We start from the raw sequence: 27,059 nt of genomic DNA, 5'->3' as shown, positions 1-27,059 counted from the left end.
GGGGGGGGGGGGGGGGGGGCGCACGTCCATTCATCTGTCCGCCCGGAGACCCACCCTGGGGAGGCATGTCCTCGCTGAACTCCCCGCTGGGACGGAAGGCCACGTATTACTCTTCAGCTGCGAGGGCTGAACAGATACAGCAAGATCTATGTTGGGGAGCGGCAGGATTATGCCTTATTTAGTGCCCCCAAAAAAAGTAAACGTGCAGGCCTGTAATGGCTTCAGCAGAATTTAGTGGTCTCTCGAATAGCCTAACTCTGCATTTTTGAAATACAGAAACAACAGTTTATTTCAGGCAAGTTGTTTTCCCCTAAACTGTTCCATGACTGTCTTCTACTTTATAAATACACTGTTCTGCACTAAATCCTTTCGCCTTTTCTCTCCCTAGAAGTAAGCGACGTGATGGTTTTATTTCCATTACCCTCGTTTAGATGAAGCCCAGAGAAACCGAGGGGTGGTTGTTTTGGGGAGGTTTTGTGGTTGTTGTTGGTTTTTGTTGTTGTTGTTGTTTTCTCACACCTCTTAATATATGTCTTTAATTTCTACAATAAATGCACTGTGAAGGCACACTCCCTCCACGGGGAAAAAAAAATGTCCCCTGGAAGCTGTGTGGTAATAATAACTTGCTATTTTAACCTCGAGATGCCATCTGCATTTCATAACGTGATTTCCCGTCTCTGAAAGGACAGTGATGAAGCGACGTGACCTTTACGCATCCCTGTTTGAGTTCTCTCTCCGGGTGTGGGGCGGGGAGGGGGAGGAGAAGAGCTAAATATACCTGAGCCTCCGCTGTCCTCCGCTCCCAGCAGGGGTCGTCGCGTCAGCTTCCCCGGCGTCCCCAAGGAGCCGTCCGCACGCGGCCCCTCGTGCCGTCGACGCCGCGCCCCGCGCCCGGGGCGGGTCTCCCTTCCCAGCTGGCAGGCCCTCGTGGGCGGGAGGCCTCCCGGGTCTTGGGCTCCAACACGGGCCCCGGCGTCGCCGCCTGCTCGGCCGGCCACCCGCGCGTCCCCCGACGGCGGCCCGAGAGCCCGGGCGGCCCGCACCACCGCGCTCTCCCTTCCCTCGGCGCCCGGAAGGGCTCTACGGGGCTCGGCCCCCCGGAGTGCGCGCGCCGGTCCCTACCTCCGAGGTCTCTACCTCCGAGGTCTCTACTTAGCGTCCTCCGACGTTAGGGCCTCGCGCAAACGCCGCTTAGCACTTCCGGGAGGCCCCGCGCTGGGAGGCTCTGACGGGCTGGGGGGCGGGGCCCTGCGAGTCTCGCGAGACTGCCGTGGCGGGGCTGGGCGGCCGCACCTGCAGCGGCCGCGACCCCGGGCCCCTGGCCCCGCGCGGGCCCTCCTGTTCCTCCCTGGCAGCGGCTAGGGCCGCTCAACGCCGTCTTATGAAATAGGCCTCGTGTTCGATGCCGGTGCTGGCTCCAGGCTGATGAGAGAGCTCCGAGCTGCCTCAGGATGGGTCGTGCAAGCTGCCAGGGCCAGTAGGGCTGCAGGCATAGGGCACGGACGCCCCATACGGTTCCCCAAAAAGGATATTTTCGACGTTCAAGAGGGTCTGTCCGGCTGTACCTCCCTCGTTAAGTCAAGAGAGGCCTGGCCTGCAGCCTCGCCGATGGGAGGCGGGAACACCGGCACCTTCCACGCCCATGTGCATCTTGAGGCCTGCAATTCAAAGCTTGAATCTTTTCTGCCTGACTCTTCGTGGAGAGAAATAAAAGATGTTTTTGGTTTTGTTTTTTACTTATGTATGTATTTTTTAGATTTTTTTTAAGGAGATTTTATGTATTCATGAGAGACACAGAGAGAGAGAGAGCGAGAGGCAGGCAGAGGAGAAGCAGGGTCCCTGCGGGGAGGGTGAAGGGGGGAGCTCCATGGAGGCCTCGATCCCAGGACCCCGGGATCATGAACTGAGCCGAAGGTAGATGCTCAAACACTGAGCTACCCAGGTGCCCCAACAGATCTGTTTGTAATAACACAATTCAGACCAGAGTGAACTCTAAAATGGAAAGATTTGATGGCCGGATAAAATGAGAAGGAGGATATGATACTATGATTTAAAAAAAAAAAAAAAAGAAGAAGAAGAACTGGGGATCCCTGGGTGGCTCAGCGGTTTAGCGCCTGCCTTTGGCCTGGGGCGTGATCCTGGGATCCTGGGATCGAGTCTCGCGACGGGCTCCTGGCATGGGGCTTGCTTCTCCCTCTGCCTGTGTCTCTGCCTGCCTCTCTCTCTCTCTCTCTCTCTATCATTAATATATGAATAAAAAAAATCTTAAAAAAGAAAAAAGAACTACATTTTTCTTTGCCCCCACCCCCACCCTATTTTCTGCTATGAAACTCCTCGGATGGAGTGTGGAGAGTTTCCAGGTCGGTGAGCACGTTGGAGGTACTGGGACAATGGCATTCCCGGAGAGGACACAGAAACCCTGCACCTGCTCCTCATACCTTGCCTTATGGATCTCTTTGCTCTGGCTATTCCTGAGTTATATCCTTTTACAATAAACTGGTCATCTACTGAGTAAAATGTTTCTCTTGAGTTCTCTCGGCCACTAGACCAAAAAATAATCAAACCCAAAGAGAGGGTCACGGGAACCTCCGATTTAATGCCAGTCAGTCAGAAGTACGGAGAACAACCAGGGCCTGCGACTGCAATCTGAAGCGAGGGACAGTCTTGTAGGACTGAATCCTTAACCTGGAGAACCTGATGAGATCTCTGGGTAGACAGTGTCAGAATGGAGTTGAACTGTAGGCTACCCAGCTGGTTCCCAGAAAATTGATTGTTGTATGTGTAGGGCCTCACCCCCACGTATATACACATGGGATTTGGGTCCCAAAACCCAATAGAGGAGGTTAGGTGTATGCCTCCAAAGTCAAAGAGGCCTGAGCTTTAAACACAACTCCATCACAGATGTCCATGAACCTTCCTATTCTCAGTTCTTTATCTGTGAAAGAGGGCTAGGAAATAGTCCCATCTCAGGTGGCTCTTGTACAAACTGATTTCAAATATTTATTCTGATGCCCAATACATGGTATGTACTCATGATATTTTAATAACTTTCTATTCATAGTATTAAGGGCTGCCCCCTTTTTTCCTGGACTAAATATTGATGTAATGTATATACAGACTTGAATCAAATGCATTATATTTCAATTTAATTCGACATAATTTTATTCAGCCTGCCCTGTGCCAAAGGTACTTATTAGGGGCACCTGGGTGGCTCAGTGGTTGAGCAATCTGCCTTTGGCTCAGGGCATGATCCGGGGATCCTGGGATCGAGTCCCACATTGGTTTCCCCGAGAGGAGTCTGCTTCTCTCTCTGCCTGTGTCTCTGCCTCTCTCTCTGTTTCTCATGAATAAATAAATAAAATCTTAAATTAAAAAAAAAAAAGAAGAAGGCACTTATTAGGCACAATCTTTTTTTTTTAATTTTATCTATTTATTCATGGAAGACACAGAGAGAGGCAGAGACACAGGCAGAGGGAGAAATAGGCTCCCCACAGGGATCCCAATATGGGACTCAATCCCTAAACTGGGACCACGCCCCCAGCCAAAGGCAGACACCCAACCACTGAGCCACCCAGGCTTCCCATTAGGCACAATCTTTAAGAAACTCTCATTACAGGAAACCCTTGGCATTTGAAGATTTAGTATCTCCTGAATCTCTTCTTCATTAACTACCCTAAAGGTTAGTGACATGGCAACTTTTTCTGAGATATAAGTTTGAGGAGTGTGTACTATAGGGTCAAGAAGTTAGTTGTTCCAGAAAGAGCCACTGAATTAATGACAGCCCAACCAAGTGCCCTGTCACTGCCTCTGAGTGTGTGGTTGTAATCCTCTTAACTATATATACTATCAAGATAATAAAAATGTGGGGAATTTTGAGGATCTTACAATGGATTATTTGTAGGCATCAAGTAAAAATCTTAGAAGTTCAAATTTCTCAATCAGGAAGGGTCTTAGAGAAATGCTCTTTCTTGTGTCACCCTCTTGCCTTTAGACAGAAGAGCCATATAAGCCAACTGGGACAGATATAATTATCTTTTCTTGTTCTAAGGCTTTCTAAGGATGGACACTTCCCAGATACTCTTCATAGCTCCTTCCAGCATCTTCTCACTCATTACAGTCAAGATGTTCTTCCTTATGTCCAATCTAAACTTTTCTTCTTTTTTCAAGTTGAGTTCTTTCAGAGGCAGCATCAAATCCATTTTCTCTTTCTATTTCCAGTAAGTACCTTACACAGCACTGTAAGTGACACCTTGCATGAAATAGTCCAATGTGATTTAAATCAGTGAATGGATCCAACATTTTCATAATCTAAAGATGTTAATCAAGCTTCTCAATCTTTACACAGTGTAACTCTGAGCTAAGTAATGTCATTTGCTAATTCATTTCATTGTAGGACACATTTTGCTACCTATTAATCATGTTTCCTAATCTTTGAAACCTGTGTTTAAATGTTATTAGAAAAAAACGATGTTTAAAGATCTGGCTGATTTAGTGATCTAACTACCACACATAGACTCTGAAGGCAAATCTTTAGATCTGGCATGCAAATCACAGACCTTGGTGCAAATCACAGCTCTATCACTTACTAGTTGTATAACTTTGGGCAAGTTCTTTAACTTTTCTGTCTCAAGTTTCCTTACCCGTAAGGTAGAAATAATAATGACACATACCTCATATGCTACATTATAGATTAAATGGGTTAATAACTGCAAAGTACTTAGAATGATACCTACTTAATAAGCATTAATTTCATTATCAAGATGACTTAATAATTTTCCAAGCCTTAAAATTAAAATTTTATTAATGAATTTCTCACTTTCTGAGTACTCTTGGTAATCTTTTCTCTAAGTCTTCTTAGTTCTAATTTTCCCTGCCTGGAATATCCATTACCTTCCTACGTAGATTATCTTGTCTTGAACATCTTAGCATGGTTGCATTTTCTCTGTGATGTCCTGAGGTGTGATCTTATCTTCAGGGCCCTTTTTTCAGTGCTATGTGCTTCGTTCAGTGCTTCATTTATGACCTCATGAAAACAATTACCTTCTCTCAACTTGCCTTCTTCTTGGTCAGATTCTTGGCTGTTCCTTGAAGGAATAAAGCAAATCCTACACTTTTCAATAACCCTTCATAATTCTTAACTCTTATGAAGTTCTTGGTAAGCAAAAGTGAGCTGATTTATGATGTTTTTATTTGATTATCTCAAATTTTAGTGTAAAAACTCTAATTAGGTTATCTCACCCACTCTACCTAGTTCTATTGTTGATATTGACATACTCGTACACAGTAAGTGCCCAAAAAAGAAGAAGCATCAGCATAAAAATAACCAATATTTCCCCCAGGCCAGGAAACACATGATCACATTTTATTTTTAATGACATAAGAAGAAAGTATCATTTATCCACTTTCTAAAGATGAAAAAATTCAGACTTTAAGTGTCATAGAATGATCATAAATCTTAGCTTTCCCAGGAGAATGTCCCAGGTAATATTAATAGTGCTCCCTTTTATTCTCAAAAGTGCATGTTTAGACCATAAATTATATGATTATTCTAGAGTTAATGCCAAGATAACAGATCCCATAGGTGGAGGGCTATATTTAAAGAAGTCAACTCCAGAGCCCTAATCCCTAGGCTAAGCCCACGGAAAACCATACATCCTATTTCTTACACATACCAGGGAGTAACGCAAAATACGAAAATTAGAGAGGCATGGGAAGACCACACAGAGATTGAAACTTTGTTTGAGAAGTCTTAGAGTGAGAGCAAAGACAAAGTGGACACAGTCTTCCCAATTTCTTTCTCTCAGCTCTCACAAAATAGTTTCAAAATTGGAAGTACTATACATTTCAACAGGTATGAGGAAAATCCCAATATTAAACAAAAACATCACTACATTTGATTATGCATGATGTAAATTCATGTTACTCCTGACGTCCTGGCATTAAAGAGGGAGAAATTCATGACAAGATTTGGAGATAATGGTAAAATAATAAAAATATCATCACTTAATATTTATATAGTAATTTACAGTTTATACATCACATATACAGAGCATGTATTTGTCTCTGATTTATCTCTCTTGATTCTCACAGCTCCCTGAAATAGGTGGAGCAGAAATTATTATTTCCATTTTACATGGAACTGAACATCAAAGGGCTTAAGTCATAAGATTTATGCTTGAGAGTATAAATTAGGATACAACATCATCCTGACATTTTAAAGTGATTTAAAATTATTCAAATATAACTTGACAGAAGCACATTCAAGGGGAATGTACTTCAGAAGAAAAACCAAAATTATATACGCCAGATGGGGAGTGTCTGGACTTAAAAAGTTGCCAGTATGCTGCCCACTAGGCACTGATTTTAACTATAAGATTCATTGTCTACAAAGTTATTAAAACTACAAGATATTATCTTGTAATTAAAAACACAAGATGTTATCATCACCTTGCTCATCAGTGTGGATGGTGCACCCCCAGAGAATGGAGGTGACTTTGTTGATTTCACATCTTAGGTTACACAATTTTGAGCACTGCTGTCAGATCAAGCAACATGCATTTTGAGTGCAGAAGATCAGTGTGGACAATCCAAATGCTGTCTCAGCACACCTCAGCCACTTTTTCTAGCTGTTTCATATCGGCTCCCAAAGTGAGAAAATTGCTGATTCTAAAGAAAAGTATGAAATAACTCCTATTTCCTCTCTTTGTATCCTTTTCCAACCCTTGCGTCTTAAGCAAGCCTGTTCTCTTACTCAACCATTCTTTCACACTCTGGTATATGGACAGGAATTAAAAACGAGCATTATTGTTGTTCCTCTCCAGCTTATTTGCAATTCAGCAGGAATTAAAACTGAGGGTATCAGTATCTAATGATGGCATTTTAAGCTCGTGTTTCCCACCTACATACCAACAGAATCCCATATTCTGATTCAAAAACAAACCTCCACTTGGTAAGAAACAAACCTCCACTTGGTAAGATCGAACAGTATTGGAAAAAAATAATAGCAACTGCTTTGTTTGAAGTTGAGTTCACCTATTTCTGTCCATTTTGCAGAACCAAAGGTGCAAATCCTTTAAAATGTGGAAAAGTTGCACAGTGACTATGCGGAAACATACTTTATCAAGATATATATATATATATATATATATATATATATATATATATATATCCATGACAGTGATCTCAAACACTGTAGGGCAGGTGTCATCTGTGATATTTGTCCTTCCACAATTTCAGAGACTCTGCTTATGAAATCCCCTTTCAATTTCATGACAGCACAGCTCTGCCAAACTGTTGTTAGCATAGGTGTGTAGGAGAGATGGGCCAACAACCCACCAAGGACCGAATATCATTTTCCAGTTTTATGAGTACTTTCTACTCTCTGAATCTTTCAATCTGTCTTCCTCCTCCAATTTCTAACTTCAAAACTTCTCATGATACTCAGCCAAAAGTTTTCAATCATACCGAATACACAAATTGGATATATTCAATTATATTCCAATTAAACTTTCTGGTGAATCTTCTCTGTCTTCTCTCATCAGCCTCAACTCAGCCACCAGTTTGAACTGGAACTTTATTCTTTCAGTTGTTTCTTTGGGATGTATGTGCTGAATGGTGGTGTGTGTGTGTGTGTGTGTGTTTGAGGGGTGGGCAGAGAGGTGGTGATGTCATTGGAAAGAATGTTTTATCACCACTTAACATGGTAGTGGATTTAGCACATTTACTGATTATGGCAAATTACTGTGTGGAAGTTCCAGACAAAAGTTGACATTTGAAAGCAAGCTTATCTTGTAGCAGCAAGGACACAATTATAGCAAAAATAACTGAATAGGTGGGTAGATTATAAGCACACATATTAAATATATATATATATATATATATATATTTCTGGATTAGATATATGTTTGACTTTATATTTAAAAATTTAATAAAGTTCTTTGGCTATCTTTTAAACCCTAACTTACCTCATTCAAGACCTCTCCACATTGGCTGAGGAACCCTTTTTCATATGCCACCTGTTAAATTTGATTCTCCTTCTTATTAAATGTCATTTACTTTATAGTCATCCATCAAGTTGTTCTTTAACAATTTCTTAAATGTTTCCAGAAATATTGATAGTCCAGGTGCCAGTACGGAAATGACATTTTGAGAAATGAAAAGCAGTCATTATTTTTTAAAGCTGATGAAAAGTTATGGGGGTGCATGCACGTGTGTGTGTGTGTGTGTGTGTGTGTGTATACATGCCTTGGTATTTGTCATGAAGCAATGTTGTGTCTGTGAAACTGGCTGTGCCATGTGATAAACTTGTTTCTATAGAAACGGCTCCTCATTCATGATCATCCTAGAAGAAAATTTCAGATGAAGGCATAAGGTAGAACTGACAGAGAAACCATTAATTTCTAAATTAATACATTTAAATGCTGCCATTACTAACACTTCTGTATGACCAGAAAAATTATTTCATAATCCGTTGGGATTATAAAATATTACTAAGTCCCTGTAATATACTATGAGCTACATAGAGAGCATAAAGAATTTAATCTTAAACTTCCTGGAGCTTACATAGTACAGGCAGAAAAGACAAGGCCAATAAAAACTTTTTATGGACTAAAAGATAATCATTATGTTATGTTGGATCTTTTGCCTTTTGGGAGTCTTGTTTACATGCCATATATACTTTCTCCAGCATAATTCTATTGTGGATACAGAAAAGGTCCTATAGAAGAAAGATGACTTCCTGTGGGTTTTAAAGGAGATCTAGATGCATTTGAGTGGGAGAAGGATTGCAAGTGGTAGGAGGGAGAAATGATGGCCTCTGACATGAGAAATATTCTAGGCACAGGTAGGATTTCAACTAAATGTCATTGAAATGTCTCTATGGAAACCACAAAGCTGTTCCTCTTGACTAGAGAATTGTATATCATTCCTTTGGAAATAATAGATCAGAAGAAAAGAAAAAAAGAAAAAAAAAAATCTCCCCATGAGTCACAGAGGGTTAGAGTAGGCAGGGAACCTGAGCTTTCAACAAATCTGTTCCTCCGCTTTCAGGAAGGATCCCAAATAACACTCTCATTCAAACAGGAATCATTTCTAGCAACTTCCCTGATTAATCCATTCAGGAACAAGAGTAAGGCATCTAGCTTCCAACTTCCCTGTTGAATGTGAAGTACCTTAAACCATACTCTTCTTTCAATGGAGGTAGGGATGGAATAATAGCTGATTGCTATTAGCTATCTAAGAACCCTCTTCTTTTTGAGACCATTTCTCTAGCCACGTCTCTGTGTTCTTCCTCTAAACTTAATAATACAATACAGGAATACAACTTGGCTTAAATAGCTATCCCCTTTCTATGAGAACATTTGTGAGGAACAGGGCTTTGTTGAATTCTTGGTTAAAACCATTCCCACAAATGAACAAGGGGTAGTGGAAGGGGAGGTGAGCGGGGGGGTTGGGGTGACTGGGTGATAGGCACTGAGGGGGCACTTGGCGGGATGAGCACTGGGTGTTATGCTATATGTTGGTAAATTGAACTCCAATTAAAAATTTTTTTAAAAAAATTTTAAAAACACAAAAATACAAAAAACCATTCCAACCAGGCCATTCAAATGTGTCGGTTCTTCAGCAAAGCTCCTGGGAGTCACTTGTTAATTTGCTGATAGCTGAACTTCATCTCTCAGAGCATGCTGTTGGCCTCACTTGTGCTCTGTTATAGCCAGTCTCATGTCATCACCAAATACACTTTTTGCAGGAACTCACAGTGCTTTCACATGACTTCACATGGAAACACAGTGTTCCAGAAGGACTCTGAATCATTTTAGGGACGTGGTAGAGAAGAGAGCAGATGCTGTGTAAGTAAGTTCTCCACACATCTTTTTTTCCCATCTATTTGGTTTTAGAAAGGCAACTAAAAGTACAAAGATCACTTCCCTGGGGGAATTTAAAAGTATGTTCTATATCCTATTAGGGTCTAGGTCCTCCTAGAGAAAAAACAATATGGCTAGAGATTAAAGTTGACTGTCCTCTATTCTGTCTTTGGCTAGCACCCTTTCCCCATGTCTCTAACCGGCTCATTTCAGCCACCACATTTCTGTACCCCAGGATTTCCCCCTATAGAACTTGCTTTATTTACAGAATTAGAAGACTCACCAAAGAACTAGTCTTTTCCAGGATAGTTCCAATCTCCAATATTCCACCCCAATGTCCCTACAAGTACCTTATAATAACATGCTCTTTCGTGTTTTTTAATTCTGGAAACAGATGGACTTCAGTGGTGAAAAGGATGGTTGGGGCTTCTTTTCCTGTGTTCCTTCTCTGGGAAGATGGTACCACATGTGCCTATCACTCTATATGGAACCTTGCAGGGCATCCTAGGGTCACTGCATACTTAACTTCTGTCATTTAACTGGTTACAAAATCCCACTCATATACTTCTGCTTGATCTTTTCTACTTTTTTTTTTTTTTTTTTTTTTTTTTTTTTTACTTTCCATTGTTAAGGCCACTCTTCTTCTGCTTTAGGTATTTATCATCTCTCATCTGGACTTTGAAACACCCTCTTAGCTTCTTACCTAGGATTGCTGCCCCCAATTTTAGCCTTATCTACTTCATCCTTCACATAACTTCCAGAATGATCTATCTGAAATGCAAAACATTGCACCAGTTAAAACCTTTAGCAGGTTTTCTGCATTTCAAGATTAGTATTCATTTCCTTAGCATACATATTCCAGCGTCATTTCTTTCTGTGCGTGTGTGTCATTTTAAAGTAAATGTATAAAACATGCATGAGTTTTTTTTTGATAAATCAAATAACTCAGAAGGTCATGTGAAGTACAGCAGGGATTTCTTCAGGTCATACCCCTAATCCTAGTTTCACTTCCAAGAGACAACACTCGTTTCTTACATATTCTTCCAGAAATGTTCAGTGTATATACAATAAACAAATAAACATGTATATAGACAGCTTTCTTTTTGCACAAGTGAGATCATTCAATAATACTGTCAAATGAGAACTCAACTGTCTTACACCTGGCTTTTAGTATTGTCTTATATCTTGACAATCTGCCCTGTACCCTTAAGTTCTCATAAGAGTGAATTACCTGTGGTTCCTGGAACACTCCATCCTATTTTCAGGCACACTTGCCAATGCTTATGCCCTTCTTTTTGCTTGAAGTTTCTTCTTTTCATTTGCAGCCTATCCATGGTCCTAACTACTATTCCTCTTTAAGATTCATCTCAAGGATTAACCCTTCACACCATTCCTTAGAAACTACCCCTCCTGCTCCCATAGAATCCCAGGCATACATGTCTCAACCCAGCACCTAGCATATCATAACTTTACATGCACATTGTCTTGCATAGTGTAAAATATGTGAATATATAGAACATAGCTTAGACATATTTCCATCCCTAGTGCCCATTTCAAAGCATGATTTTTTTATTTTTATTTTTTTTAGATTTTTTTAAATTTCTTATTTATTTATGATAGCCACACAGAGAGAGAGAGAGAGAGAGGCAGAGACACAGGCAGAGGGAGAAGCAGGCTCCATGCACTGGGAGCCCGACGTGGGATTCGATCCTGGGACTCCAGGATCGCGCCCTGGGCCAAAGGCAGGCACTAAACCGCTGCACCACCCAGGGATCCCAAAGCATGATTTTTTTAAAAAAAGAATTGTTCTGTAAGTATGTGTTGAACCAAAACACCACCAAAACAAGATAACTATAAATACTTCCAAATCTTCCAAAGGGGAAAAAAAATCTTCATTCCAGCAAATAAGATTTTTAATAATATTTTAAGACTGTAAACTCTACAAGGACAGAGACTGATAGAGTAGTTGAATGAATGCTCTTGGAAAAAATGCCCTTTAATCTTAAATATACAATACAAGGACAAGTTTTACTGGGATTGAAAGAGGGGGGAATACGTTAGGTACTTAATGGAGGAGTAGCAGAAAAACAATGAGGACTAATAAAGATTCTAAAATGGGGTAACTGGGCTCACCAAAAAAAACCCATGCGTCTTTCACTTTTGTGGCCAGCCTTTTCTCTAAGTTATAACCAGTGATAGGAATTAATTGTAAACCCTTCTTGAACATTTCTGTTAAGTGCTGAGTAGTAGATTGTTATATGCCACAGACTATTTAACTTCCTTCAAGGATAGTCAGGGGATTTCACAAAATGTACAATCTGCTGCAAACAACTATTCTAAAATACAGAACCCCAATCCTGGTATTATAAAAAAAAAATAGGATTCAGCACTCTGAAAAAGTTCGTGGAAAAACTCTGTACTAACATTTAATCAACTATAAGCACATACCCATTTATCCTCCTATTATCCTCAAGTATGGTAATGTCATTTGAGTTATTAAAACTCAAGTCAGTTGGGAACATTTACTACCATCATTTTTCTTTTGAAATGTTTTACCCTCCTTGATAATTTCAAGATTTCATTCAAGTGTGTTTTGAGGGGGCTATCAAGACTTTGGGGGCCTGCCAAAACAAAAAGCATCAGACACTTACAGAATTGATACCAAGTAATGTCCAGCTAAGATGAACATCTTAGCTTTATTTTTTAAATATTTGATTTGTTTATTTGAGAGAGAGAGAAAGAGCACAAGTAGAGGAGAAAGAAGAGCAGGGTCTCTAACAAGCAGGGAGCCTGTTGAGGGGCTCCATCCTAGCACCCTGTGATCATGACCTGAACAGAAGATAGGTGGTTAACCAGCTGAGCTACCCAGATGCCCCAACAATGGTGCTCCCAGACCACCTGATGGAAAGATTTTAAATGGTTTGGGCAAATCCTTTGAGATACCCAGATCCTGGAAAGTAATGATTTCCTACTGCTTTACATTAAGTGTTGAAAAATTTATCAGTTTGGCAGCAGTGGAGAAATGTTGCCAGTTTGCATACAGTGGACAGAACAGGAAGAAATGTCTCTGATTTGGTATTGGCTCCAACGTTCAACGCAGTATAAATGAGGGATGAGTCAAGTCTCATTTTGAAGACCATTGGTCCAACGTATCCTATTGTTGTCTTTGGGAATGTGTTTAGAAAAAAATAGGTAATAATATCATGACCAATTAAAATGGTGATTCAAGAGGCTCGGGATCACACACAGTCATTGCTGCATTGTTCCCCGGAGACGACCATGGTTAGTGTTCAGTAGGAACTCAACAAACGCTTGTTGACTGATGTATCTAACAGAAGAATAAAGTAGCACGAGATGGACACTAACAGGAGAATAAGACGGAGTAGGAGAATTTTGATTTTGGCAGAGTCCAAAATCTTTAAAGATCTGCGTTTATATCATAGAATATTTGAACTGAAAAGAGGTTTATAGCAATAGTGTCATTTACCTTCATTTCATAGAGGAGAAACCTGATGCCCAGAGAAGCCAAATGACTCACTCAAGGTCCTGAACCTGAGTGAGTACTGGGAATATTTTTCTTTTCTTTTTTCTTCTTTTCTTTTCTTTTCTTTTCTTTTCTTTTCTTTTCTTTTCTTTTCTTTCTTTTCTTTTCCTTTTCTTTTTTTCCTTTCCTTTCCTTTCCTTTCTTTTCTTTCTTTCTTTCTTTCTTTTCTTTTTTTTTTTCTTGTCTGGCAGATAGGAGCCATACCTAGAGTCAGGTTGGCCTGGTTTCAAATTCTGGCTGTATCACTACAACCTCTAACTTCTGAGCATATTATTTATCTAACCTAAATCTCTCCATCTATAATGCAGGGTAATAATCTGATATCTTTAAATCAAGGATTACATGAGCTAGTAATAGAAAGCACCCGATAAACATATCTCATACATTAGGATGTGTTCAATAAATGTTACTATTTATTTTCATTTCATTACACACTTTCATACCCAGTCTGGCCCTGTAATCCCAAGAACACAGACTTTCAAATGAGAACTCAAATTTTTAAAAATCCAGATAGGCTGGCTTTGATGTGACTTAGGGTACAAAAAGATCTTTCTGTTATCTCCAAACAGAATGGCAAAGGGGAAGTTTTCCTTTCCTGGCCTCTCAAGATGGTATAATATTGTAACCCAGCACCTAACAGTGAAGCCTGGTGGATTACTCAGATAAAAGAAAAATGTATTTATATCTTTACTTAACTATCGATATCTGTTCCTGCCTTTAAATGATACTGACCTATTTGCTCTATTTGCAAAGGAATTTTATTATAACCTCACAGAAATTCCTGACATCAACAAGAGTACGTTTAAGCTATTTTACAAAGCTATTGCAAGCTCCTCCGTGGGGGGAAAACAGTTTGCAATGTTCTCTATTCTAAAGAAGAAAAGTCATTGGTGTTCTGTAAAGCAGCAGGATAGTATTGTCAGAGTTACTGTGGCTGGAAATATTTTCATAGCCATCGTTTAAGGTTGGCTGACTCATAAGTATTGACACAGTTAGGAGGACTGCTTATTAGTCAAGTCAAGCCCCATCATTGCGGCTCTCGCCTTTGTCCTGTTGCTTATCACCACTTACTCAACTAATGTTCCCTTTCGAGCATAGCTACCTGTTCATCTAGAAATTAACTTAAAACTTAATTTGGAACCTTGAAATAATAACATTCCTAGAGAAATTGAGGAGAAAAAAAAAGCTCATTTCTTAATAATGCAAGATCTTAGAATAATGTATTACAACCTTGCTGTTCAGAGTGCCATCCACACACCGGCAGTTGGCATCATGGCTCAGGAGATGCAGAAAGTCGACCCCACCCCAGACCTTTGATTCAGAATTTGCATTTTAACATTTTAAGATCTCACAGAGATTCAAGGACACATTACAGACTGAGAAACACTGACTTAAAAGAAATGGGCAGGGGGGATTCTGAAAGTGGTTACTGGTTTATGTCACCAAAATCAAGTAATGAGACATAACTACAGTATGTACCACAATCCACTGGAATCAAATATTAAAATAATAACAGCAACAACCGTGGAATGTAACAATCGTGGAATGTAACAACAGCGGATATTCAGTAAATTATATTTGTTTTTCTTTTAGGTATTATTTACACGACTGGCTCATTTTAGGCTTTTGTGGTTTTTTTTTTTTTTTTTTTGACTCTTTTCATTGTTAATTGCAATGCCTAGAAGAGCATTCACTATTGTATCCACTCACGCATGAAGGAAGAAAAGAAACAATGAATGCATGGTAATTATCTATTACTGGGAGTGGCTACTTGGATTAGGACTCCATGGATGTAGAGTCTTCTGGGAGTGACCATTGGGACCATTGCCCTTTAGATCAGGGACAGAATTTTCCTACTTGATCATCAGAAGCCACCTCCTCAATAGGAAAGAAGAGCTGGTTATTGGAATCTGAAATGCAAGAATTAAGCCACTTGTTTGCAGGTTAACACCACGTGTCCCCAATCTTCTGCCCAAAGACCTGCTTACTACTGTTTGTGTTTTATGGGGTTTATATTAACAGATGTTAGTGGTTACTTTAAGGCAATTAATGGGGGCTATTGTCTTCTTTTTGCCCCAGCTGCCTTCTGTTCAGATGGCTTGGCAGGAACTAAGGGAAGGTTCGAAAGGTTTAATATAACAATGGAAATCACTTTAGTTTTTTTTTAAGATAATTGTTCAGAAAATGACAGTATATAATCACTATCACCTGCATAGTATATCAAATGGTGCCTGCGGAAAAATCTTTCCTAATTTAATCAATAATATTAATTCCTGAAAAGGCAAGTTGTACTCCTAAGTATAGTTTTTTTTTTCTCCATTAGAATTCTTCCTCAGAGGTATATTGTTCAGAATTCATTGCTCAGAACCAGCAATTCTTGGTTGTATAGGCTCTTGACTGTAAAAGCTCTCCTTTATTTTCTTAATTTGGGGAAAACATTCTATATCCTGAAGATCATGAATCAGAAAATACTCGATGTTATGTCAGTCCTTAAAAGAGATAATGCTATAAAGCAATATGGAATTTTATTTAGGGTAGCATAAGAAAAGAACAAAAGTCAACAGAGCCTATTTCTCAAACCCATTAATATAATGCACAATTATCATGTCATTTTCCCAGTTGTGGAATGGGTGGGTAATAATGGTAATGAAGGGAAATATAAAAATGAGCGGTGTTTTAGTAATGGATTTTAGTCTGAATTCGCTGTATAACTATTTTTTTTTATTATAGTCTTTGTCCGTTCTTATTTTGTCAATTTTGGTAAAAATTTCCTTTAAATAACCTCAAAATTTACTACCTAATCAGCGTACTGAAACATGCTTAATATAAAAATCAGTGAGTCTTATTTGCCATTGACATTTCAGCCCTACTTACATTATCTAAAATTCAAAGCATATTGTAGACAATGCTCTTAACCAAGGCCAACGATTGAGGTTGATAGCCCTAGATCTTGAAATCCCCCTTCTTTTTTTTTTTTTTTTCCATCTTTCTTGGACTTTTTTCCCTTCTGTTTAGCTCAATGCTTTGTCATAGATGAGAACAATAAAGTAGACCTTGAATCTCATTGGTAATACCATGGAACAATAAGTAAATCAGTGTTTATTATTTTTCACTGTTTAGTGGTTTCTTTTCCCCATCATTCTAACACCACTGTGGAAAGGTTTTTGGTATCTTAGTACAATATAGTTTTCAAAGGATTATCTGTTGGGAGAATATTTAAAAGTCAAGTACATATACACATGGTGCAGTAAGTAAATAGGCTGTATTATTCCATCATTAGGAGCTCTTTCCAGTGGTACTGCAATTAAATTCAATCCTTTTGTCTGGGCTATGTATGAATTCAGTTGAACAACTGGCTATACAGAGCTTTTTTGTTGTGGTGGTGGTTATTTTGGTTAATAGGAACTTCCCTATTCAATTCAGTTTCTTTTTGTAACTCAGAAGTTGTTTGCAAATATGGTCAACAGAATTATACATTTTTTAAAATTCTGAAAAGCATCCTACCCTAAATAGAAAATGGACCACTAACAAAGGCACTGTTTGCCTTTTGAGCTGTCTGAATCTTCTCCCATTTTATAAATTATCTATGTGGGTACTTATAAGGTGCCAAAATAAATGACTGAAAAGGAAAACATTATCATCATTTATCTACATGATACAGACTACTTTTTAATTTATTATCTAATTTATCCAGTTACACTGGCGTGGAGTAGGTACGATTTGTATATGTGCACAGGTTATTACATTCCCCAGTATTTGTAAATCATGTGTTTCAGGTTGGTTTGTGGTAGTGAGATGTACATGAACAGAATATTATAAATAAGCCAGCCTGTTAAAAATCTTTCTCGAGTCAGAAAACATTCACTGTGCATTCATTTTTAAAAATCATTTTTTCTTTTCCCAATACAACCATCAGTGGCATTATTTTAAATAAACTGTTTAAAGCAGGGAAAGCTACAACTATAAAATATAGACATTTATAGCCTTTTTCTTCTACTCCTATTCAATAGATTACAGACATACTTATTTTTTTCCCTGACATCACTAAAAAAAAAAAAAAAGAATTCTTAAACCTTATTATGTTAAAATATAACGGCACAGTAGTAATAAAATGAAATGGCAATTCAGTAGCCTTTACAGAGTGACAAAATCCCAGAGGGTTTTAGTTTTTAGATTATTCAGGCCGTCTAAACCTCTGCTGCCACAGTTTTTGGTTTGTGTGTGTGTGTGTCTGTGTGTGTGTGTGTGTTTCGCAAATGGAATAAAAATGGCATTTCGCTCCTGTAGATCTAGCTGTTCCCTGGGCGGTTGGTTCTAGAAAAGCAACAGGCTTTTCCCCCTGCCTTACCAGAAGCAACAGTTAGAAACTCTAACAACTAGACAACTGCTACCCCACAGTGGTTAGAAACAGCCAATATTGAAGATGACAGCTATGATTTCAATCTACTGTGCAACAGCTTCAGAAAGGGAGAAGGAAAGGGGAAACAGAAAGAATGTCAACCTTCTGAAAGGACTGCTCTATGTCCCTACCTCCCCCTCCCCGAACCCCCCCCCCAGCCCCGCCCTTTTCATCACCAGGCTTTCCCCGCAGGCTTAGGTTTCAGGCTTAAAGCAAAGCAATAACTCGACCCCTTTCTTTTTTTCTACTCGACCCCTTTCTTTTTCTTTCTTTCTTTTCTTTTTTTGCTCGACTCCTTTTTTTTCTTTCTTTCTTTTTTTTTTTTGCTCAACCTCTTTCTTTTTTCTTTTTTGCTCGACCCCTTTCTTTTTTTTTTTGCTCAACCTCTTTCTTTCTTTCTTTCTTTCTTTCTTTCTTTCTTTCTTTCTTTCTTTCTTCTTTCTTTTTTGTTCGACCCCTTTCTTTCTTTTGCTCGGCCCCTTTTTCTCTTTCTTTCTTTCTTTCTTTCTTTCTCTTTCTCTATCTTTTCTTTCTTTCTTTTTTCTTTTTTGCTCGACCCCTTTCTTTTTTTTCTTTCTTTCTTTTTTTTTTTGCTTGACCCCTCCTTTCTTTCTTTCGCTCGACCCCTCTTTTTTCTTTTTTCTTTCTTTCTTTCTTTCTTTCTTTCTTTCTTTCTTTCTTTCTTTCTTTCTTTCTTCCTTCCTTCCTTCCTTCCTCCCTCCCTCCCTCCCTCCCTCTCTCCCTCTCTCCCTCTCTCTCTTTCTCTCTTTCTCTCTTTCTCTCTTTCTCTCTTTCTTTTCTTTTTCTTTTTTGCTCGACCCCTTTCCGTTGCAACTTCAGCTTGCAGGAGGTGCCGGCCTCCCCAGGTCCCCAAGGCCCGCAGGGGCCGCCGCGTGGCTCAGCCTGTTGCTCGCGCCTGCAGGTGCGCGGGAGCCGGGAGCCCAGGAGGGGCCCCCCCCCGGCGCCGGGGAGCGGGGTCGCCCGGAGGCGGGGTCGGGGGGCGGCGACCCAGGGCGCGGGGCCCCGGTGCAGGCCGCGCGGCCGCCGGCAGGTGGAGCCGTGGGCGCCCCCAGCCCCGCCGCGACCCCGCAGAGGAGGCGCCCAGACTCCGCCCCTCGGGTCCCCGGGCGGCGCCGGGCACGCTCCCGCGGGGGCGCTGCGGGGACCTGGGTGCGCGCCGAGGGCCGGGAGCAGGGGCCCCGGGGCGGGGGGGAGGGTGACCCCAGCGAGACGCGGAGGGCGCGGGGCCCCGCCCCTCCCCCTCTGCGCCAGCCCGGCCGCGGGCCCGTCGGGAGGCCACTCACCATGTTCACTTCGGAGACCATGTCTATGCTGGCGACATCGATCCGCATGCCCACGTCCACAGGGGGCCCTGCGGGGAGGTGGGACACGTTGGGGGACATCGGGAGGGCGGGGGGCTTCCCTACGCTTACCGCCTTTGGGGCGGGCGCCCTGCACCCCGCTCCCCCTTGCAGGGGGCGGCCTGGGAAAGCAGGTGCGGGCCCACGCGCGATGCAGTGACTCTGCAGAGGGGGGTCGGGCGGGGCAGGCCGGCGCGGCCCGGGGCTCCCTCCGCCTGCCCCCGGGGGTCCGGGGCGCGCGTGTGCATGCGTGTGCATGCGTGTGCACGCGTATGCACGTGTGCCCGGGGCGCAGCGCGGAGTGCACACTTGCGGAAATGACATGCTTTTTTTTTTTTTTTTTTTTTTCTTTTTTTGACATTTATCTTTGACAAGGAAGGAGACCTAGATCCGTACGGGTTACAGGTTGAAAAAAAGCTGAAGCGTTACCTCCGAAGTCCGGCCGCAAGCGGATGTCGTATCCCTTGAGCAGTCTGTCCACCGTCTCTTTCACGTAGGACATGTTGCTGGGCTCGTTGGCGCTGAAGGGGGAAGCGGGGACCGTGTTGAGCACGAGCGCTAAGTGCGAGCACGGAGATGGAGACGGGCACCCTGACCCCACAGCCCAGCTCCATGATCCAGCAGGCATGCAAGCAGGAACACACCGAGGGGGGAAAGAGAGAGAGAGAGAGAGAGAGAGAGACGTTCAACAACAGCAGCTCACCTGTGTGCACAACAGACCATGGCAATCATCACAGGGAAAGAGAGGAGCCCCAGACTCTCTCGGCTGTGTGCTGTCCACATTACTAACTCTGATCCAAGAATGGTCTTTTCTGCGAAGATTCAAGGAATGCAACTTAGTCGGCGGCAGGGCAGTAATCCCCGAATGGACCTGCGCATGCGCACGCGGGGCTCACTACCAAAAAAGACACCTTGCGCCTTGCAAACAGTATTCCTAGTGGAACAGGCAACAGATTTCAATCCCCTTAAAGTTCCTGTTGGTGGTGTTCCACGTCCTCCGAGTGGTCGGAGATCGCCTGTTCCTTCCCTGCTGCGGATCCTGGACGCATTTGCCTGCTGAGGTTTCTTTGAGCATTAGAGGTTGCTGCTAGGTCCCTTTCCTTTCTGTCCTCAACCTGGTTTGTTGTTGTTGCTGCTGTTGTTGTTGTGCTTTCTTGCAACTCAGCTCCCGGGGATCTGGCTGGGGCTGCCTGGGATTGGGGCAGTCACTGGTGCTCCTAGAACTGAGAGTCTGGGGGCAGGGGTGGCTCTCGGGTCTCCAGGGGGTGCAGGGGGTGGGGGAGCGAGTGGAGAGTGAGAGCCAGGGAAGAAGGGAGGGGGCAGGGGAAACTCAGCACGAATTTGAGGACTTGGAGAATCAGATCCCCTTAGGAAGCATCCTGGAGCACCTGCCTCAGTGTAGCCCTTCTCCGTGGGAGGGGGAGGAGGAGAGGAGGGCCAACTTTTTCACTTGCTCCCCCACTTTTCTTCCCTCCCCCTCTCTTGTCTCTCCAGGCACGAGATTTAAGGGAAGCAAGCGATGAGGCAGCAGCTCTGGGCAGGCAACCCTTTTTCTAGTGCCATCTGCCGCAAGTCCCACTTTTTTTTCCCCCTAGGTTTTGGTAAGGAAAACCTCTTTTTTGAAACTGCGGGTGTGTTGGCTGGCATCAGTAGCCCAGCACAGAACCCTCAAACCCCCAGAGGGTCTAAGCGCTGCTCCCATGTAGATTGGGGTCCTGTAGGAGCAAGGGGTGTTGGCATTATATTAAATTCAGTCAATGCAATTCAGTAAATGTCACGGAGCACATGTTAGGCGGGAGGCCCTGGGCTAGGAGTTTGTTCATTTGTTTAATGGTATATATTAAATATTTACTATGTTCTTGACATTCTGGAACTCAGAGACGACTTAGAGAGGGTTCCCGACCTAGAGAAATTCACGGGATCCCCGTCAGGAAGATGGACACAAATGTAAGGAAATCCAGTACGTCTCTAGGTAGTTTGTTTAGTGACAGGAGGCTTGTTAATACTACAGAGAGTGGTAGATAATGGTGTCCAGACAAGGAGAAAGCTTTTTGTCAGAGCCGGGAGGGAGAGGTATTCCAGAAGGAGGGAACAGCCTGTGCCAAGTCTTGGAGACTTGAAAGGCTGTGGTCTATCTACTTGGCTAGCTGACCCCAGAAATAACTGATTGGAAAATAAAAGGAGACAGGTAGGGGATGGTGGTCTTGAGGGGGCAAAGAGAAGCTGAGGCCAGACCATAAGGGAAGTTACATCCTTTATTATGCCAATTTAGGCTTCTAGAAATCACTGAAAGTTTTAGGTAGGGATAGTCAGGGTCAGATGTCAGTTTTAGATACAATGTTCTGGTAAAATAATCATGATCAGAATAATTAGAATTTATCACTTGCTGACTCCTTGCTGGTTATCGTGCGCGTTATATGGATGACCTTATTTAAGCCTTCATAATAATCCAAATGTGGTAGATATTATTATTATTCTCATTTTGTAGATAATGAGACTGAGAATAAATCAGGGTGATATAACTAGTTCAACATCAAACAGCTAATAAGTGGTGGAATGAGCATTCCAACCCAGAATCCATGGGCCTGACTACTGTCTACTATGAAGGATGGACCCTAAGAGGAGAAACCAGAGACAGAGAAAACAATGAGTAGGGAGAAAGGTTATTACAGTGCCCCAGGCAAAAGGAGCCAAAGTCAGATGGTGTTTAGCGAGGAGCAGAGGTGATAGACTAATGCAAGTTTTCAGACATGTAATGGAGACATCAAAAAGCCAGAAAGGTCATCACATGAAGACTTTGGGAAGGTAACTGAAGGATTGTACAAACATTTACACGTGTAGATCTTGACATTCTACATATATTCACTTTATTTTCTCCATTTGAGCCTCATACCAGCCTTAAACACTGAGGCCATTTCTTCTGGGGACAATGATAACTCTTAATCGGGTTCCTTAATTTTCTGGAAAGGGTGTCAGGTCTACCTCTTTGTAATTCATATGGATCTGCTTTCAACGAGAAAAAGAAAAGGTTTATTTAAGCCTCACATCCTCACTGAAGCATAGATCCTCTCTATATGGCACAACTCCACAAACGCTTCATTGTAGAAAACAAAACTTGTGGAGGTTTACTTCCCTTGTTTGTTCATTCGTTTATTGCTCAAATATTTATTAAACATTTAGTAAGCGACAGACGCTATGCTAAAACCCAGCGACCCAACCATAAAAAAGATAGCACATGGAGTCCCTTTCCACAAATTTGAGGCTGCAAATGGTAGCCTTTGCCAATCAAATTGAATTCATAAAAGAAGTATGTGGTTAGGTGTTTACTCTTTGTTCAACTTCTATAGCTTTTATTGGGATGTATGTTTTCCAATTGGTCATAAACCCCCCAAATTCTTTTTGAATAACAACTGGGATTGTATTTATTAATTCCTATGAAAGAGTTAAGATTTTATTCTAGAATTAAGGAAAACTATGAATGATTTTGTGTACTTGAATCCCAATGTTTAGTATGCTGCAATTGGATCGGTTTCACTGACTTTGGCTTTTAAATTATGCCTCCATTTGTATGGAATAACACTATAAGTCATTAGATATTTATAATGTCATCTAATACTGGATGCTATTGAGGATGAAGCGCACTAAATCACTCAGTCTCTTATGTATGAGGACCTGTGGGAGAAAATTTTTCCTAGACCCTAGTTGGAATCCTCAAATTCATTAATTTCCTCATTTGTTTTGGCCACTGGGAATCTCAGAGTTATAGGTACAGTTCAGCTTTAATCATTATGTAAGGTCTTAATGACCTGCATTTTGTTATGTTACATTTCTCCCTTATGCCCTCGAATCCTAAATTTAATTTTCCTTTGTCACACTTTCCTAACTTAAAAACAGATATGTTGCACTGAATATATATAGTGTATAAGCTGTCTTGAATAATTTTTGGAACTATTTGGGAAAAAATTCAAAATAATAAAAAACAATAGGTAAATAATTGAAACATGCTAAAAATCATCAAACCTGGACACGCTCTGGGGACTTTTCTTTTTATGGCTTAAAACATCAACAGTTGCTTCCTTTGTGAAGTTGCTTGTTTCTTTTCCAAAGTAACTCTCTTAATTAAGATCTTCCCCCTTCAAGACTCAACTCAATTTCCATTTTTTTTTATTAAAGCTGACACTGAAAGCTACTGTATACTTGATCATCCCTACTCTTATTATCATCTACTGATAACTTCTAGGAGGATTCTAAAATTTATCATCCATTTAGCAAATTTAACTGTGAACCTGTGGATGGATTAGTATGAAGTATTTACCAAAAAGGAAAAATTTCCTACAAGTGAATACGAGAGAAGGAAATGGGACAAAGAGAAACTCAAAATGAGGAACTGCAGATTAAAACAATGATATACTATTTCAAGCCTATTAGATATGCAGAATCTAAGAATGCCAAATATTGGTTAGGAACTCCGATATACTTTTAGTAGGCATACAAATTGATCTGAATACTATGGAAAGCAATTTGGGCATATCTGGTAAAGTTGAAGATGCCTATGCCCTTTGGCCCAGAATTTCCACCACTAGGAATATATCTCACACGGTCTAAGAATGTTCATTGCAGTGTTGCTTTTAATGGTGTAAAACTGACAACAACCTAAATGCTTATCTACTGGGAATAAATAAATACTGACATAGTTACACAATAGAATCCAACAGCAAAAATATATAAATATCTACATGCTTTACATAGATAGATCACAATATAAAATATTAAGCAAAAACAAAATACAAAGAGCTAGGTGCATACAAAAAAATGAAATAAAAACAAACAAACAAAAAACCCAAAGAGCTAGGTGCAGAATTATACAAGTGTGATACCATTAAGTGAAGTTAAAAACATTTAAGTACAGAAGTAATGGTGCTTGGGTGGCTCAATCAGTTGAGTGTCCAACTCTTGGTTTCAGCTCAGATCATGATCTCAGGGTCATGGGATCAAGCCTCCCATCAGGCTCCACCCAGAGCAGGGAGTCTGTTGAGGATTCTCTTTCCCCTTCTCCCTCTATCCCTCCCCTCTCCCTCCACCGCTCTTTCTCTCTCTCTCAAATAAATAAGTAAATCTTAAAAGAAAACAAAAAAACAAAACACATTTAGGCTCAAAACCCAGAAAATGTATTATTATACAGATAGATCTATAGATTTCAGGTAGATGAATATCTATCACAATAATAAAGATAGGAAGGATATTCAATTTTAGGATATAAAATCATAACTGAATCTATAATACTTTATCCAACAAAAGAATCTCAAGCAAATTAGTCAAAACAAAAAAAAAAAACAAAAAAAAAACAAATTAGTCAAAACATGATATATGGGTGTTCATTGTTCTACTCTTTATATACTTGCAGTATTTGAAATATTTTATAAAAATGAATTAAAACTAATAAGTGACAAACTGAGAATATACATTTGAAATTTATATTTTTAAAATGTTGATGCATATCACTAAGAGATAAATAAACCTAAGAAATAAATAGGAAGATGATTATAATATAGAGGCATTTTGCAAAAGACAGTGACCAGTAGATATATTAAAAATTTTCAGTCTCAAAAGTAATAAAATGAATACCATTTTCAAAAAAGTATGAAGCACCATTTTTATTTTGTTGGCTATTTTAGAAAGGTTTAACATCAAATATCATGAGTGCTATAAAGAAATATGATTCTATACACTTTGGGGCCAGTGTAAATTACCATAATCTATTTTAAGGACAATTTGTAATACTAATAGCCTTACAATATGCTATTTTCTAAATCTATCTGTAGATTTTCATTTTTTAATTGATCAGGTTTTCTCACTTAAACTAATATTATATGTATACAATTATAATGTACTTAATGATGATTTAAGATTTAATGTATGTATACATTGTGGCATGCTTACTACAACCCAGTTAATTAACACATCCACTGTCTCACATAGTTACCATTTTTGTGTGTGATGAGAACACTTAAGATCTACTCTCAGCCAATTTCAAGTATACCGTACAATATGATTAACTATAATCACCATGTTAGATCCCCAGAACTTACTCATCTCATAACTGGCTAAAGACCACAAACTTTCATTTATAGTGTGGTTTATTTTTGTCAAATCACTTCAAATCAACCCACCTTGAAGTTTGGTAACCTAGCCACACTATTACTACTTTTTAAATATTTATATGTCTTTTGTTATGCTTTCACCCCTTTTTAATAGATTTACTATATTTATTAAAACCATAAAATCTTGTGTCACTTTGGTATTATAGTAAGTCTACCAGTAACTTAAGTGATACTTTTATCTCTGTTTATAGAAATAGCCTCACTTTATTTTTTGCATATGAATTTATTCCCTAAGGGTTTACTATCTTCTTGGGGAAAAAAATGTCATGTGTTTCAGGCTATATTAAGAGCAAGTTATTTAACAGATTTTTAGCTACTAATATGAAAAATATTTTTAGAAACTATTTCTTTTAAAAAAATATTTTATTTATTTATTTTAGAGAGAGAGAAAGAGCACGAGCAAGCAGGAGGACAAGCAGAGGGAGAGGGAACAGAAGCAGACTCTGCACGGAGAAAGGAGCCCCATAGGGGTATGGGGCTCCATCCCACAACCCTGAGATCATGACCTGAGCCAAGACCAAAAGTTGAATGCTTAACACACTGAGCCACACAGGCACCCCCCCTCCCAAATGTCTTTTTTATTTTGTGTTTTTCAGCTCTTCTTATTCAAATATTACGATGTGGACTTTGAGGACAAAATTTATGTCATGTCATAGATCCAAGTACATTTCTACCTCTTTTTTAAACTCATATTTAATTAAACTTCATGCTGTAACAACTTTGTAAATTATCTTAAATAAAAAAAGTAAATTTATGTTTTATTCTTTACCTGTATTTATACTTGTTTTGAGTTTCTTCTGAAATTACTATTTCCAGTATTTCTACTATTCCCAGTGTTTGGAGTGATTATGAGAATATTCTTTTCTTGTTTTAAGGAGAATTCTACACAAATAGATAAGTGATTTCATGCTTGATTTGTTTTTATCTAGTTTACATTCCAATTAGTTAATATACAGTGTAATACTAGTTTCAGGTGTACAATTTATTGATTCAACATTTACATACAACAATATATACTCTATCTTATTAATTAATAAAGACATTCCAAGTTGTTGATTACATTAAAAATACTAATTTATATTAGGAAGAATAGTTAACATTTGTATAGGCTTATTATTTATCAATACAATTTTAAACACTTGACATATTTAGTGCTTACAGTACCTTCTGAGGTGGTGATACTATAATTAGTTCTGTTTTACAGATGAAGTAATTGAGACACAGGAAGTTAATTAAATTATCCAAGGTTACACAATGAAATGATAGAGACAGTTTAAATTCAGGTGGTCTATTGGCAGTCTATGCTCTTTACCAGTACACTATTAATTATGAAAAAATGTTGCCACAATAGAGCACTTTTTTAAGCTCTATTGAGATAATTATTGATTTTTGTAAATTCTTCTATGTAATTACATGCATCTAGAGTTTATCTTATTTTTTAAGATTTTATTTATTTATTCATGAGAGAGAGAAAGAGAGAGGCAGAGACACAGGCAGAGGGAGAAGCAGGCTCCCTGTGGGGAGCCAGATGTGGGACTGGATCCAGGGACGGTGGGATCATGCCCTGAGCCAAAGGCAGGGACTCAACTGCTGAGCCCCTCCAGGGATCCCCTGAGCTTATCCTATGTTATAAGCGACTTACATTTTTAGAACCAGCCAGAATTAGAGTTTTTTTCTTGAAACATAACAGACCTATGCTCCCCAAGTGGAATCTTATAAAGGGTCACTGTG

The 27,059-nt window shown here is 40.2% G+C and overlaps 1 protein-coding gene and 1 long non-coding RNA gene across 4 annotated transcripts in view; one reads left to right on the top strand and one right to left on the bottom strand.

The window, feature by feature from the left end:
* Positions 1-20,340, bottom strand: part of GABRB1 (gamma-aminobutyric acid type A receptor subunit beta1) — a 368,711-nt gene extending 348,371 nt beyond the window's left edge. Inside the window, exons 1-3 of one of the 3 annotated variants that reach the window (XM_077847919.1) lie at positions 19,871-20,340; positions 19,597-19,688; positions 19,111-19,178 (exon numbers count right to left, since the gene is read on the bottom strand). In XM_077847919.1, coding sequence (XP_077704045.1) covers positions 19,111-19,178; positions 19,597-19,688; positions 19,871-19,950 — 240 coding nt within the window. In that variant the 5' untranslated portion in view covers positions 19,951-20,340. Of the gene's footprint in view, positions 1-778; positions 1,066-1,122; positions 1,227-19,110; positions 19,179-19,596; positions 19,689-19,870 lie in introns of those variants that run through there. The other 2 variants (XM_077847922.1, XM_077847920.1) reach the window with 2 other exon arrangements.
* Positions 19,532-25,986, top strand: LOC144283606 (uncharacterized). The gene is made up of 3 exons (XR_013352166.1): positions 19,532-20,247; positions 20,662-20,768; positions 25,709-25,986. It is a non-coding gene; the product is annotated as an uncharacterized LOC144283606 (long non-coding RNA).
* The last annotated feature ends 1,073 nt before the right edge of the window (positions 25,987-27,059 follow it).

This window comes from Canis aureus, chromosome 14 (genome assembly GCF_053574225.1).
Source record: "Canis aureus isolate CA01 chromosome 14, VMU_Caureus_v.1.0, whole genome shotgun sequence".
In the NCBI taxonomy this organism is placed as follows: Eukaryota; Metazoa; Chordata; class Mammalia; order Carnivora; family Canidae; genus Canis; species Canis aureus.
The sequence above is the reverse complement of the archived record's forward strand: the minus strand, read 5'-3'. Positions and strand labels throughout refer to the sequence as shown.